The sequence below is a fragment of the Hydra vulgaris genome, chromosome 11, assembly GCF_038396675.1.
Source record: "Hydra vulgaris chromosome 11, alternate assembly HydraT2T_AEP".
Lineage (NCBI taxonomy): Eukaryota > Metazoa > Cnidaria > Hydrozoa > Anthoathecata > Hydridae > Hydra > Hydra vulgaris.
In genome coordinates, this window is record NC_088930.1 from 47,881,417 (window position 1) to 47,899,080 (window position 17,664).

At 24.9% G+C, this 17,664-nt stretch overlaps 1 protein-coding gene across 1 annotated transcript in view; it reads right to left on the minus strand.

Moving 5' to 3' along the window:
• Positions 1-539: 539 nt before the first annotated feature.
• The window catches only part of LOC105843992 (uncharacterized), a 44,989-nt gene continuing 27,864 nt past the window's right edge, over positions 540-17,664 (minus strand). The window contains exons 3-6 of the mRNA XM_065809733.1: positions 11,926-12,072; positions 5,321-5,425; positions 2,684-2,797; positions 540-748 (exon numbers count right to left, since the gene is read on the minus strand). Of these exons, the coding sequence (XP_065665805.1) occupies positions 627-748; positions 2,684-2,797; positions 5,321-5,425; positions 11,926-12,072 (488 nt within the window). The 3' untranslated portion in view covers positions 540-626. The remainder of the gene's footprint in view (positions 749-2,683; positions 2,798-5,320; positions 5,426-11,925; positions 12,073-17,664) is intronic.

Below are 17,664 nucleotides of genomic sequence, written 5' to 3' on the forward strand. Positions count from 1 at the left end.
ATAGAAGACAATATTCATAGATATTATTATAAATACTTACAATATACAATAATAATATATTTAAAGTCAAGAGATATCATTTTAGCTACTTTGATATTTTGATAACTAAAGACTTAAAATAACAATTAAATAATGAATAAAAGCTAGTAATAATAATAATAATAAAAGTTAAATAAATAAAATAATAAATAAAAGTAAATAAATAAAATAATAAATAAAAGTTACTAATAATAGTATTAATAAAAGTTAGCAATAACTTAATACAATAAAATAGACTGATTGTCTGTATAAAATCTTTTTCTTCAAGGGCCTCATTGAACACTCTACTACTTTAGTTTACGTTAACAAACGTAATAAGTTAGACTGAATTTCTTTAATATTATGCAGGAGCATTTCTAGAAGATGCAATAAGGTTTTAGCAGAATTTTATAGAAATTTTTTTTAATAACAAGACATAACAAAATTGCTTGTCAATATTCGAAACTTAGGTACCAGTTAATTAGCTGTTGAGTTAATAACAAAAGCTAAAACACAAGAAATCTTAAACATAATTATATTAATTTATATACACTATTATTATATACAATAGTTTACATTATAAATAATTTTCCGTTGAAAGTTAAAATTTAAATAATAGCTGCTTGAAATTCTCTTCTAACGGCACACAAAAATTTGCGAAGGTTATTCGATAGATTAAGTTCTTTCACAATATTTTCTAACATCGGCAGTTGTGGATTGCATTCGAACACTATAAAATGAAGTTAAAAACTTTTAACGATATGCATTAATAAAAATTTTCATTTTTAGTTAATAAACTTCATTTTTTATGCTGCTAAATCTAACATATTTATTTTTATATGATATAATTATAATTTTTAAAAGTTTCAAACAATTTCGCTTCATTTGAGAACCAACATGATATACTTTTGAAGGGTCTTGAGGGACCCCTAATAATATTTTTTATTCAAAATTTTTTTAAATACAATGTTTTTTTATCATATAGGACTTATTAAGGGGGAGGCAACATTAATATTTTCAAAAATATTTTTTTTTGGGACACCCTAATATATATATATATCTCTCTATATATATGTATATATATATATATATATATATATATATATATATATATATATATATATATATATATATATATATATATATATCTATATCTATATATCTCTATATATATGTATATATATATATATATATATATATATATATATATATATATATATATATATATATATATATATATATATATATATATATATATATATTAGGGTGGAGCGATTTTCATAGCAAAAAAGAGTTTAAAAACCAATATTACTGAGACACGAATCAATGTCTATTAATTTTAAGATAAAAGTAAAAAAATATTATTTGATTTTGATGATATCTTGAGGGTCCTCTTTGGAATTTAAATTCTTGACAGGTCCTAATATTTTTGAATTTTTTTTTTCTAAACCATATCAATCTTGGACTCAAAAAAAAGCAGAAAAAAATGCTTGTTTCATAAATAATAATTTTATTAAAAAAATTTTTTAGTGAAAAAAATACTTGCAAAAATATACCTTAAAACCCCCGTTTTGTTGAGGACGGGGGTTTTTAATGAAAAAAACAACTCTACTTTTTTAATTTTAATTTTTTAATAAAAACAAATATCATTTTCAAAATCAGCATATTATTTTGCTTCTTTTAAGTATCAAGTTGATATAATTTAGAAAAAAAATTTAAACAATATTAGGACCCATCAAAAATTTAGAATCCAAAGAGGAACCGCAAGAACTCATCTAAACTAAAAAAAAAAGAGTAAGGTTCTTTTTTCACCAAAAGATATTGATTTGCTGCTCAGGCAAATCAAATTTCGAAAATTTTCAAAATCGCTCCACCCTAATATATATATATATATATATATATATATATATATATATATATATATATATATATATATATATATATATATATATATATATATATGTATATATATATATATATATATATATATATATATATATATATATATATATATATATGTATATATATATATATATATATATATATATATATATATATATATATATATATATATATATATATATATATATATATATATATATATATATATATATACACACACACACACACACACACACACACATACATATATAAAGTAATCGTAATTTAAGAACTAACTAGTTTAAGGTGCTTGAAGATCAAGAATAAAAATAATAAAACATATTTTTTTTAAATATCTAACTTATGTAAATTTTAAACTATGTAATGTTAAAACATAAGTCAAGTTTTACAGCATAATTTTTACTCAAAAAGTGCATTGCGGTAATATCTCTTAATTTTGATTTATTGCCATTTTACATCTTTTGTTTATTAAATACTATTAAAAAGTTCAATACACCTAAATGGCCGAAGTGGTTAGGTCGCAGCGTTTCTGATGCAAAGCGCCTTGGTTCGAATCCCACCATTTGCATTTCTGTTTTTAATTTTTATCGAACTTTGTCATATACAAAATAAAAGACTTGAATATCTATAGATATTATTTGCATAACATATATAAAGATATCATATATCATAAATTAAAATACATAATCCACTAGTTGTAGATCATAGTTTTAAATTTTAAGCATTTGTAGTCATAAAGTGGTATTTAAAAAATAATTTCTACCTTCATATAAAACGGTATTATCTTTCTTCGACTCAACCAAGGTCAAATGAAAAGAAAACTCTCTATCAATATCAGCTTCATCAATGCATGTGAAAGTGAACTTTAAATGGGAATCTAAACGAAAAATAATAATCTATATAAAGATTTTATGTGTCATTTGACATGACACATAAAATCTTTAATTTTTTTATATATTTAAGTTCCCTATATTCAGGATATCACTGATAAACACTATATCACTTATTATATATAATATAATAGCATTAGTGACTAGAGTCCAGGAATTTCATAGTGTTGTCAACAAGAGTCCTAGAAACTGATTTTTTTAATAGTATTTAACTTAATATATAATATATATAGTTTAAATATATAGTATTATGTTTATAATTTGTAAATATAATTTGATATTTAACTTAATATATATATATATATATATATAAATATATATATATATACATATATATATATATATATATATATATATATACATGCAAACAACATTATAAAAGTAAGTGTTGTCAACACTACATAACAAAAACTTCGATGTCATAAAGCACAGTACTAAAGTACAAAGTACAGTACTATAAGATATCCAAAACATTAAAAAGACTATATATAGTTTATTTACACCCACTTCTAGAATTTGCTATTACTTCTTGGTGTCGTTATTTAGAAAAAGACCAGTGAACATTCCTAATTAACATTCCTCAAAATTTGGACATTACGTTCAGTATTATCACAAAATTGACAACTATATATATATATTGACAGACATACATATGTTGTTAATCCCACTACAGCCAACAAATTCGAAGCAAAGTTAGAGCTTAGTTATATGCAAAGTTAGAACTAAAAATGTTATCACAGTGTATCACTTTTTGTGGATGCATTGATGCTGCTATACATAAACTCCTCTGTATTCGCTGTCACTCTGATGAACAGCCAGGAGGTTAGGTTTTTTTTAAAAAAAGTAAGTTTTCCTTGAATGTTTTTTGAATGGATTTTAGAGATTTTATTCTTGGATTTTTTAAGTGACATTAATCTTATGACTTCTGTAGAATGTTGCATCAAAGCATCTCAAGAGAATTATTATTCTATTTAATAGTAGATCTTTAATAATGGATGTTATTATGCCTCCAAACACAGAATGTTTGAGCTCTTCTAAAGCCAAGATATTAAGAGGGATATTGGAAATGATATTGTTGTTGATATTGGAAAAATGATTTAGGAAATGATACTGTTAAAGATATTGTTTATCTGTAGATATGCAACAATTTATCTTGGCAGCTAGTCATCTCTTCTTATAGTTTTTTCCTTCCTACTTGAAAAAAGGTTACCAGACTACAACTTCAAATATTGCAAGTAGTTGGCCCATCCAACTTACTTGCAATATCTGAGCAGTAATTAGATCACTTGCTTTGGAATCAAAAGGTCGGTGAAATATTGATGATGATTTTTTTTTTTGCTCAACAAAAAAGTGATTCACAGAACTTTCACACATTTAAATGCATATCAATGCAGATTGATACGCATTGTATGAAAATTTGATTACAATTCACTAATGCGTAATGCTGCAAACGTATTGGATAGATATAAAAATTAAAAGAAAATGGCTTTTATATTACATTTCAATTTTTTTTTTTCATTGTATTTGGTTGCAATGATTTATCATCTAGAAGATCAGTGTTTAGTAGCAATGATCAAATAATTATAAGTATAATGGAAGTAGCATGTATCAAACTATTAGCCAAATTTAATTCATTATCACAATATTTACATTAGTGTGCAAAGACAGTTTTATATTTTTTAAAGTAGAGTTTAAAAATTTATTGAAATATTAAAAACAATGTCCCAAATGTAACTATTTCTGAATTAAAGGGTACATTTTTTTCCATCATAATTGTTTCCACATCCAACATTTTACATTAAAAGAAATGAACAAGCAGTTATATTGTAACATACTTTATCATTGCTGATAAAAATAAAGACCAGTTTAAAAACTATTGAAACAGAATACTAAAGTCAAAACTATTTAAGTTTTACTAGTATCTAAAATCATTTATCAAAAAAAAAAAAAAAGAAAAAAATTGTTATTTAAAATTTAAAATTACAAGAACCACTAGGAACTCCAAGGAGGAAAGAGAAATTAGACAAAAGAGTATTACCAGATACACATTTGATTTGTAACAGACTTGTGTTAATAAGGACAGCCTCCATTGCTTTATCACAGAAACTTTATTAAAGTGAAAAAAAAAAAAGCAAAAGATTTTTTTAATAAATATCAAATTGATTTAGAACCAGAATTGGTTGAGAAATATCTTTATTTTTAACACAATATTTAAATAACTAATAATAGGCAAAAAATATTGTTGAAACTAAATATGCTGTTCAATTTTTATTTGCTATCTTTTTTTGCTGGATCTTTTTTATACAAATAAGTGACTGGCTGCGACAGTAAAGTGTTACTAAACAAGATGATTATGACTGAACAGAAAATGTTCATGATCTGTATAGAGAACCAACCTTTATCATTTTAAATCTTATATATATAATTTTTCAGCAACAATATTTAACCAAATTGTTGCTATGTTGCCTATATTAAATAAAAAAAAAGATAGTATAGTGTCTTTTTTTTACCTGGGTACCTAATTATACGTAGACCAAGGTTTTCTTCAAAAAAACGCAAACCCTTCATTATTTTCTTGGATTTATTTTCTGCTACTTGCTCCTTAACAGCTATATCTAAAAATAAACAATGGTGCTTTTGATATGCATCTTTGTTACTTGAGAAAACACTTGTTAACAAAACTTAAAACAATATATATCAACATAAATTAATATATACCAACATAAAAAATTATATATCAACATAAAATAATATATATCAACATAAAATAATACATATCAACATAAAATAATAAATACCAACATAAAATAATATATACCAACATAAAATAATACATATCAACATAAAATAATATATATCAACATAAAATAATAAATATCAATATAAAATAATATATATCACTGCTACCTGCTTTCTATTTTGAAACAAAAAAAATAAAAAACTGAAAAATAGAAAAATAAAATTGAAATTTTTTTTTTTTAAATAATAAATATTTCTTATATGTAGATAATTCAATGTGATGTCACGAATAGGTTTTTACTACTGCAGATTTAGACTCAATACTAAAAAACATTGTATACTTATACTACTTACACTAATTATACAATATTCTGCAAAGTACAATATTCTGCAAAACTTAAAATAATGTCCACTTATACTTATTTTTTTAATTACTTTTTCAGAAAAAGTAGAAAAAAGAAAACAGAAATATTATTTTAAATAAATGTTCATACATACAGTAAAACGAGGTGACAGATAATTTTGCTTGTTAGTTACAAAAGTGTTTGCCTGAAAATGTAATTGTAAAATAGCAACTAATTTCAATTTCTTTTCTGGTATAAAATTACATTCTGTGTATATTTTTGGAACTATAATGATTGTGAAGTGATTCTAACTTTTGCAAATGTGTTTGGGTTAAACAATAAAATAACAACTTTTACATGTCCATGTGTGAAATGCCCAAAATGCTATAATTTAAATTTTTAAATAATTTAGGAATATGAGAATTTATAAATGTAAATCGGATTTACATTTATAAATTCTCATATTCCTTGCTATTATTTTGCTCTTGCTATTGTTCTTGCATATTTGTTCTAGCTATTGTTTTTGTATATTTGTTCTTGCTATTGTTATTGTATATTTGCTAATATTTTATGTTTTTATGTACATAAAGACATAAAAAAGACATGTCTTTTTTAACTAAAAATAATTGCTTGAAACGTTAAAAAATTACAATAGGATTAAAATCTCAATTACTGAAAATAGTCTTCAAAAAGTGAAAAAAAAATTGTGAAAATACCCAATTTAATCAGGTCATATGTATCATATCTCGTAGAAGCAATGCAAAATGCCTTGTTGGATATCTCAATGAACAGAATGATCTTTGAGATATCCAGAACAGACCAGATTAAAAAGACAGACCAGATTGAAGCCCAATACCAAAAAAAAAAGATGCTACAAATTTTTAGCATATTGACAAATTGGAAAATACCTTTGGATAGTATGGATATATACCTGCTAGTGAAAGACTATGTGAACAGGATAAGTATCACTGTTTCAAAATTTAAAAACAACTTTAATGGTCCTTATTGGATGAAACCCTTTATTGTTCGCAACAATTAACCTACCAGAATTGCTGACAAAGTATAACCAGTAAGAGCTGATATTGATAGATTCAGTTTGTTCATATTTTGAGTTATCTATTATACTGCAAAACATTCCTAATTCTAATATATCCAACTACGACAAGGCAAATGAGCAACAACCCAGGCTCTAAAACAGTAATTTATAAACGTGGCCTTAAATGTGTAGAAAGAAAAATACAGCATTCTAAAGGACCTGTTAGTATTATGTACTGCAGGAATGCAGCTTATCAGCTTCTTTCTTCCATGGTTCTTTATAACGTTGCAAACTGTTACATAGAGTGGACACTTGGTCCTTCTGGAAGTATATTTGAGAGTTCAAAATCTAGTTGGTTCAACTTTAGAATATTAGAGTGATGGTTATCTGAAATTTTAATATCTGAAACAGCAACTCTTACAGGAACAAAGCTTGTTGTTGGAAATAATTTAACTTCAGATTTTTTATCTAACATTATCAAGGCATGCTTGAAAAATAATGCACGTTTTAAATTCTCAAAATTCCTAATATGAGGTTCCTAAAGAAAGTTAAAGAATCTAAAAATCTGTTTAAATATCCAGTTCCAGAAAGCCTTGTTGCTATTGTACCTTTCTCATTTATACTGCAACATCTTCAACCAAAGAAAAATGATAGATATCAGCTAGAGTTCCCAAATGTAAAAATGATTGATACAATTTATTAAGTTTGTGTATCAGATACGCTATCAACAGATATCAGAAACATTCAGTAAATAATAGATCATAAAGCATTTGATTTATGGACAATAACAGCTAGTCTCTCAAACATTTATTTTTATAACTAGTACCCTGCAGCAGTTTAGATGTACTACATAATACTACTTAATTACTAGTCAAGTTTTGACACCAGGTTTTAAGCTATGTCTCTCAAAGATGTCTAATGTTAAAAAGTGTGATTTTTTAGTTATTTTACACAAAACTTTTTTTTTTTGTCCATTCTATGGATATATTTGATAAAATGTTATAAATTTGTTTTTATATTGTGTTCTTATATAGTAAAATTCCATAAGACTATCAATGACACTTGTGAGAAGCTTAAATAAAAAGCTATTATAAATTTATTAGGTAATCAAAGTCATCCGCAAGGAAGGGGTGAGATTGATATTTTGGAGATAAAAAAAATATAGTAAAACAAAAAAAAAAAAAAAAATTCCAATGGAATCCTATAAAGGAGAAGTAAATGCTATATCAGGAAAAAAAAAATTATACTGAAAAATTATTTAAGCAAAAATGCCCCAAACCTATCAAAGTCACACTGTTTTAAGGTAATCTTTATACAAATTAGTATAATAGAATTTTTATACAAAAAAATTATGTTTTTGTATACTATTAGGTGCTTAATACACAAGAGAGGACGTTTATTAAATTTTCCCACCCACAACTTTTTTTCATTTCTCACCATAGTATAAAACTTATGTAAAGATATTAAGTTCTATTTTTATATTAAAATATATTAAAACAGCTGTAAAAAATGCGCATTTGACAGGAAGCCACACTAGAATTAAATTATTTACTCATGTTCTGTAAAAAACTCCTACCTGTCCATTTATTAAGATCTCCCCGTTTCTTAGATCTGGACTAAAGTCCCACCCTCCTTTTTTATTTATGCACCCGAAAGTAAGCATAGTAGATATTTTTTTGTAATCGAAATAATTTTCTTGTTTTGAATCTCTCATTTTTGCTGTTGCTTTTACACCTGTAGCTGTAACTTTTGTTGAGTTATAAACAAGATATGAAGTGGGATTGGTTTAAGAAAATTTTTGTTGATTAATTGTAAGAAAGTTTTACCTATATTTATCAAAGAGCTTTTATTATATGTAAGTGTTAAACCAGATTATATTTCTTGATCTTTTACATTTGAGAGGTACTTAAAGGAAGGTTTGAGAAGTTTTAACCTACTTTAAGTCAGTGAGCACTCTCATAAGATACAAGTAGCAATCATATATTATGTTTCCATATATTTATATATATATTGGATGAGGGTTCAAATCCTACTAACAATTGTATGAGGGTTTAAGTCCTACTAACAATAGCTTTTTTTTAAATGTTCTGTTTGAGAAAATCTCAGAGTTTCAATTAAGTTTTAAAGTAATTAAGTTTGGATTAATTTACTTTGAAGCTTCAATTTTTTTTAAATGCTTTGTAATGAAACACTTTTAAATTAAAACATATATTAATTTTATGCTTTTATTTTTTGGTTTATTTTTTATCCATTTGTTAAAATTTTTATTTTTATAGCTTTGTTTTATTTTTTTTTTTTTTTTAGTTTTTATTTCTCTTTCCAGTTTTTAGTTAATTTTCAAGTTTACATTTGTTTACAATAAGTTATTCAGTTATTTTAAAATGCACTAATGTAAAACATGCAAGGAGCCGTGGCCAAATGGTCAAAACAATATATTATATTCATTGTCATTTAAGGTGTGCGACTGTTCGCATCTCTTGAGAAGACTTGATATATATATATATATATATATATATATATATATATATATATATATATATATATATATATATATATATATATATATATATATATATAAGGACCCTCCTCTACTAGTGTCCCCCTCAATTATGAGGTGAATATTATTAGAAATAAGAGATTAAATTATTGACAATGAATTAACTTAAATTATATGCTGCAAAAACATTGTTATAAAATAAGGAAAAAGATTAAGTTAACTAGAGATCTTTTTACACAGGTTACTTGCTCATATATTTTTTAAACGAATATCATTTATTTTTAATATGAATATTAATTAAAGTTACTAGCTTCGAGTTTCTATATGAATTTAATTTAATAAGATTTTTTAATAAAAATTTTTTCTCTCATCTTGAATCAAATAACTTTCTGATCATCAATATGGATTTTGATCTTCTCATTCTACTGCTGATTTGTTGACGGTAGTAACCAATAGGTTTTATTGTGCATTAGATAGATGTAGTGAGGTTTAGGCTATCGCTTTCAACATTTCTAAAGACTTTGATAAACTTGGCATGCTAGTCTTTTCCATAAGCTCTCTACTTACAGTGTATAAGGTAACACCTTGAAGACTACTGAATCCTTCCTTAACAATCAAAGTATAAAAATTTTCCTTGACAACTTTTATACTACGATGGACAGCACTCTTCTTCATTTCCTGTAACTTCAGGGGTTCCTTAAGGTTCCATCATTGGCCCCATACTTTTTTTAATTTACATTAACGACCTCCCAGAAATTCTCACATCTAAGGTGGCATTATTTGCTGATGATACTATCATTTATTCATGTTTTGATAAGAAACACTTTTTGATTGTTTTGAGGGGGCATTCGAGCTTTGATCTCATTTCTGCTACAGCAAGGGGCTCTTAACAGTTAGCAGACTTTAACTCAAATAAAACTCAATTTTTTTTAGCTAATCGTTATCGCAACAATCTAAATCTTCTTATATTTATTACTTATTTTATATTTCTTATATGACTTTACTTTTTATATGAATCTTATTTATACTTATATAGTTATAGCACTTAAGAAAATATATAAGTAATTATATACAACAATACAAAATAAAATAAAGAAATCTTAGGCAGAATAAAAATATTCATTTTAAAAATAAAAAGTAAATTTATTCTAATGTAATGAAAGTATACATACAATATTTATATTAAAACATAAACTTTACTTCATTATTATATTATATGTTTTTACCGCACACCTTAACTTTTAAAAATTGTTAAAACAGCATCATTATTTCAGGAAAGTTACACAAATAAATATTTGGTGGCAGTGGCTATTACTAGCACATACAATAACACAAAATCACAATTAGGGAAGTACTATTTTATAGCAATACACCTTTGTATAACTTTGAATAACCTTAACAAAATAATAACTTGAGTTTTAGTTGAAAACAAATAAAATAAAAAGGACAAAACTTTCTTAAGTTAAATTGCGCTCTGTGGTTCTTGAGTTGTGCTAAGGCTTCCTAACAGGGCAGCCAACAAAAAAATTGGGGTTGAAGTTTTTTTTATATAAGTTGTGTTATTTAGTTATTATTGAGATTATTATTTAACAGAAATTCTCATTTAACTTAATGACCAATCAAATTGATAACATGACCAATCAAATTGATAACATGACCAATCAAATTGATAACATGACCAATCAAATTGATAACATGATCAATCAAATTGATAACATGACCAATCAAATTGATAAAAAAAAATGTGCTCAAATTAAAATTTAATCAAAAAAGTTTAGTTTTTAGTTTTAATATTAAATCTCAAAAGTTAAAATTAACATTAAAACCTATAACTAAAACAATATTTTTATTTTCTTTGTTCTTACCGGGTATAATAAATGAATATACATCCTTTTTATATATATTATTAATTTAAATTTCATACATTTAAAAATTGGCTTCTACTGAACTGACAAACAAATAACCTTATGTTCGTCTGACACAATTACTTTATTGATATATATTAAAGTAATATATTTCGTTATTTTGTGTCAACATATTTGAAAAACATGATGAAACTTTTTTTCATAAAAACGTTTGCCTAGAAATATAAAAACAAGCAATAGAGATTGCTTGAAATAATATAATTTTAAGACCCTTAAATGGCTAAAGCCCATTGCAATTCATGATCACTTAATTTGCCCCTTGGTATACATAAAATATTTTTGCCTTAAATAGATGTCTAAAATATATATAATTTTTTAATATTTAATTAATCCTTCACATAAAATATAATTTTAAATTGTTGTTATTATAACATTAGTTGTTCTGAAATATAACCAAAAACTCAAAAAGTCATTTTAAATATTCTTATTATGTTATAATGATTAAAATTGTTGCTGTGATTTAGAAATTTATATTGATGATTTAAATTTATTTAAAAAATTTTTTTTATTATTTCTATATTTAATATATTTTTAAATTTTTCAAAAACTTTTAATTATATTAAATATTTCACACCTTGAAACACTTTTTGGACATAGTTTTCTTTATCGTGTATATACTTCTTTTTTTTAATATTATCTTCAGCAACATTTTGTGCAGCAATTGTTAACTCTTCTACTTCTTTAACAAGCTCAATTATTGTTGGATGATCATTTATATTGGCTAAAAAAGAAAATATGGTTTTATTATTTAATAAAACATAATTTCAACTTGTACTAAAACCTAAAACTTTTATAATAATTAGCATTTTTATTTATAATTAGTATTAAAATTTATAAACATATTTTAGAATTAGAAAACAAAAGCAATAATATAAGATAATATACAATTTTTGGTCATTTTTTAAAATTACTATTAAGTTCTGGTTGAAAACAATAATTTTGAGAGACTTTATTATTATATATGTTTTTATATATCATTAACAAAATAAAATTGTTACAATAATATAATAATTATCAGAGTTGTTAACAAACAAGGCAAAAAATAGCAAGGCAAAAAGCTACATATTCCAAGAACAAGACCAAGGCCAAGGCCTACGCAAACATTTTCAAGGCCAAAGATTTAAATTTTGGCTCTAAGTCAAGGCCAATTATTAACAAAACTGCAGGTACCACCTGCTGTAACAATAAAACCGCGTGTTGTGAAATTAGACTAAGGTTATGCGCAGAAATTGACAATGTCAATAAGAAAATATATTTGGAGATTTATAAGAAAGCCAAAAACAAAAATACATAAAAATAAAGAATTAAAATTTTAACTTTTTATTTTTATTTAAAATATGCTGATATTAGTTGTTAGCATTAAGCATGTTAAGTCATAAGCATTAACTGCCACTATATAGCCTACAAGTCTTTATTACATTTAAGAAACATCAAAGTTTAAAGCAATGAATCAGACATATGAGCTCTATGAGGGCACATTATTAATCCACTCTGAGAAAAGATATACCCTTGACAGGGGCTGACGTTGCTGGGACACAGAAATATTTATCAAATATAGTTCTAACTTTTGAATATTGTTACATTGTGTACAGTTTTTTAAACGAAAACTCTTTTTGATTAAAATCTAGTGAATTTATGCATTCAAGATAGTTTGCCAGTTGCTGACAATGCTAATGTAAAACATGATTTTTTCTATAATTTGCAAAAAGGCATTTTTTTTTTGGTAAGGAGCTTTTAAATCTGAAGTGTAACACTATTTTTAGTAGATGCCAAAATGGTTTCTTGTGTTGTTCTTGAGCAAATCTTTGCTCAAGAACAACACAACCCCCCCCCTCCACCATCACCACCATTAAAAAAAACAACAGAAAAACAACGCACTGTTTATTTTGTTTCTAACTTCTTCCTTTAGCTCATATGTGCCAAGATGATCTTCAAGCCAATGATATGCATACATTGGGTCCATTGCACTACCCATCATAAATAAGTTATCATCAAAGTTCAGATTAAAAATTTTTTAATATGGTGCAATATTATCTAATTTAAAGAAATGAAAATACACTATAAGAACGGTTATGTAGTCCTTGCAACAGGATTTGAATCATTAATGAGAAAAAACTGTTTTACTTAATATTTTCTCTAAAATTTTAGATAGTGACAGAACAACTTAAACAACACAACTGTTTGTAACTACTTCATCACTTTAAACAAGATTTGTTGCTTTAGCAAATAATTCCAATATATGCACCAATTCTTAAATCTTTGACTGATAATATTAGATTTTCTAGGCTGTAAGAAATAGAGAACTTTGATGTAATAGATTTTGAAGTTTAGAACATTTTGAATCGGTAAATTTGAAATTTATTAGCAACTTTAATCCATCACAAACTAATTGCAGAAAATGAGCAAAGCAAAGTATTCGCTTTGCAGATATATTCAGAGATTGGTTTAGATCTATGTTATCTTTGACTGAATCTTGTCACAATGATGGATCAGCCTTATCATTCAAATGATCTTCCTCATCATCAAACAAAACATTCATAGCTTAAAAATACATAACGGATAACTTTTATGAACAGATGAAAAACAGTATAAATAAATACTTTATAATAAACTAAAATTTAAAGAAAAACTATTTTAATTCAAAAAATATTTAAAATTCTGTTTATAATTTTAGGAAAAATTAAATCTTTTTTTAAATTTTGAAATGTTTTAACTAATAAAAAATGTTAAAACAAATCATGTGACTTAATATATAAATATTACAAACTTCTGTTAAGTAACATGTCGTTGATTATTGTTTTAAAATGGGTAATCAAAAACAGCAACTTAAACTATGAAAAAAAAAATACAAAATTAATTTCTAAAGCTTTCAAGTAAGCATAATAAACAAAATCAACTGTAGTGAAATTTTTAAAATGCAAACTCGAAAGTTCAGAATTCAATAAGAAAAGGCAGAAGGCCAAGGCCAAAATGTTCAAGGCCAACAGTTTCAAGGCCAAGACCAAGGCCTTAACTTTTGACATTACAGCAAGGCCAAGGCCAAGGCCAAGGACTAACAACTCTGATAATTATTTTGAAGGAAAAAAAAAACAAATCATTTAAGGTAAAGGAAGTATCTATTTTGAATCTGGAGTCTTTATGTAATGTAGCTTCCAGGGACTCCAGGATAAAAAATTTAAGGCTTAAGAAAAAGGGTCAAAAAAGTTTAAGCCTTTAAATCCCCTGTATCTTTTTGAACATTAAAAACATTGATCTTAATAATTTTACCTCTAAAATAATTCTTTTTGTTAACGACACAGCTATACACTCTAGTCTAAAGTAGACAGACATGACAACTCTTACTAGGTCCTCTACTTTATGTCTTCTTAGATCCTTTACTACTGATGTCTAATGGAAACTGCTAAACCTGCCTCTATCTATTTTGTTCACCATTCACTTCTTTAAACTTCCTATTTTATCCTGGCATGGAATATTATTTGGGATGTTTCTACTGATGCTATAATAATTTTTCTGAAAACTTAAGTTAATAGTTGAAATCCCACCCTGGCAATAAAATCTTAGTTAGAGATTCAAATTCCACCCTGGTTATAAAACCTTTGTTAAAGTTTTAAACCCCACCCTGGTTATAAAACTTTAGTTAAATGTTTAAATCCCACCTTGGTTATAAAACCTTAGTTAGAGATTTAAGTCTCACTTTGGTTATAAAACCTTAGCTGGAAGTTCAAACTCCACCCTGGTTATAAAAGCGATATGTGAGACAGAAATTATTAAAGTTACTTGTGACTAATAAATAAGTTACTTATATTATAAAGTTAATTATGTTAATTATGTAAATTAATTCAACCAAAGTAATAAGACTAAGTATGGCTAACAACTTTTTCTAGACAGCTTGAAGTCTTGGAAAACATTTAACAAAATAAGTTTAACAAAAAAAGTTGATGTTCATTTCGTGGTATTTTGTACAAGCAACCATAATAAATCTATAAAGCGCTAGTCTTTCAGTATAGCAACCACAATGAGTGGCTTTATGAGATATTATAAGAATGAATAGTTAGTGATTATTAACCAAACTTCTGCATTACATAGATAATAGATAATATACTGAACTTAGGCATACACACACACACACATGTGCACAGACACATACATGCACTCACTCACTCACATACACACACACACACACACACACACACACACACACACACACATCTTATAGTGAGACAAAGCTCAAAAAAACAGTTTAAACTACGAAGTCACTTGATAATTTAAAATAAGAAAAATTTTATTCAAATTCTAATTAAAATTATTAAGATAAAAACGAAAAAACAAATACATTTAAATTTTATATCATAAAATTGCCTAAGTTAGGTTGCCATGTAACTTTGGCCATTTAGGAATAAATAACAAAAATGCAAGCATACTTCAATTTTTACAAACTTTTTTTCTCCAATATTTGTTATCAGTTCTTACATAAGAACCACTAGTAAATCAAAAAAAAAATTCTTTTTTCAAATCCATGCTTTATGCAAGCAGAATTCTATTGGGCCTAGAAATTCTTTTTTTGTTATCTTTTGTAGAAGGAAAAATTACTGTTTTTTTTTTTTTTTAAATTTAAAAATTACTGTTTTTACTAAATTTTTGTTTTTTAACTTAATAACTTAAGACTTATTAACTTAATAACTTAAAACAATAGGTTTTTAACTTAATAACTTAAGACTTATTACTTAATAACTTAAAACAATAGGTTTTGAATCGCTGCGCTTTAATGTCTTCGAAACTGCAAATAAATTGCAAATCAATGATTTTTGTGACGTAATACGCAATTCATATCAAATACATAAAATGTATGGGAAAATACAAATTAAATTTTTGTTAACTTAATTAACTTTTTTTGGTCAAATTTTTCCATTTCCTTGTATTGTCATCGAAAATGATTAAGTGTGCAAAATTTGAGCAAAATTGGTTGAGAAAAAAGCTTTCAAAAATTGATTTCAAATTTTGTGGCACACAAACATATATATATATATAGAGAGAGAGAGAAAGTAACTTTATATAAAGCATGGAATAAATAAAAGAAGCTTTTATTCTGAATTTGCTTAAATAATTTGTTTGAAAAACAAAAGTTTTAAAATTATGCATACTCTTGAAATTTAAAATAAGCCAAGTATTGAATAAAATGATCAAATTTATAACTAATATTATTAAGAGTCACCAAGTATACTTTTATACTATACTTGAATAAAAACATTTTTGATTTTCAAATAACAAATACTCTTTTTTTTCAAAATCAGTGAAATTTTAAAATATTTTAACTTTGATCACTTATGGATTATGTGCAATGCATCACTAAACAATAAAAACAACAATTAACAGGAATGTTATGAAATGCTAATTGTGAAAAATGTGACTTAAGTGTATGTGAATCATTTACAAAAAAATTATATTCACAGCACAAAAATAATTTGTTTGCAGATAAAAATTTCAAACTCGTACATATTATAAAAATTTAAACTAAGCAAACTCTAAAAGTAATGATAAAATTTAAATTTCAGAGTCATCTAAATAAATTGTTCGCTAAAAATAATTTTTTATTTTTGCTTTTTATTAAACTATTATATAAGTTATCAAAGTTGTTAATTAAAAAAAAACTTTTTTTAAAATTGAATTAAATGATTTTATTTCATAACTTTGTAGTAAATAAAACTTGAAAACAAGTTTTCATGTTTTTGAAATTAAATTTGTGATATTGCTTATTGTTATTGTGACGTGTTAGTTGGATCTTAAATTTGTGAAATTGTGATGATAAGAATGTTGTCACCGAACTTATGCGATGATATTGTGATGATAAGAATGTATATTGTCACCAAACTTATGCGATGATATTGTGATGATAAGAATGTTTTCACCAAACTTATGCTATGATATTGTGATGATAAGAATGTTGTCACCAAACTTATACAATGATATTGAAAGTTCAGTCAAACTAGTAGTTCTTATTTTAAATAAAATATCAAATGTTTGTCTTTATTTTTATTTTAGTCTTTATTTTTATTACATTATTTTTACAATTTAAATTAACAAATATAATTCAGAAAAATATATTTTTTTTTAATTCATAATAAATTAATTAAAATAAAACAACAAAATAAAGGTTTTATTTAAATTACAAACCTTTTGTTTAAATTGTAAACAAAACAATCAAAATAAAAATGGAAAATCTAAAGTTTTATTTTTTTTATTAATTCTAAATAAAATAATTAAAATTGCAAAACTTTCGTTTGTTTTTCACATTTTTTTAGCAAATGTCTACATT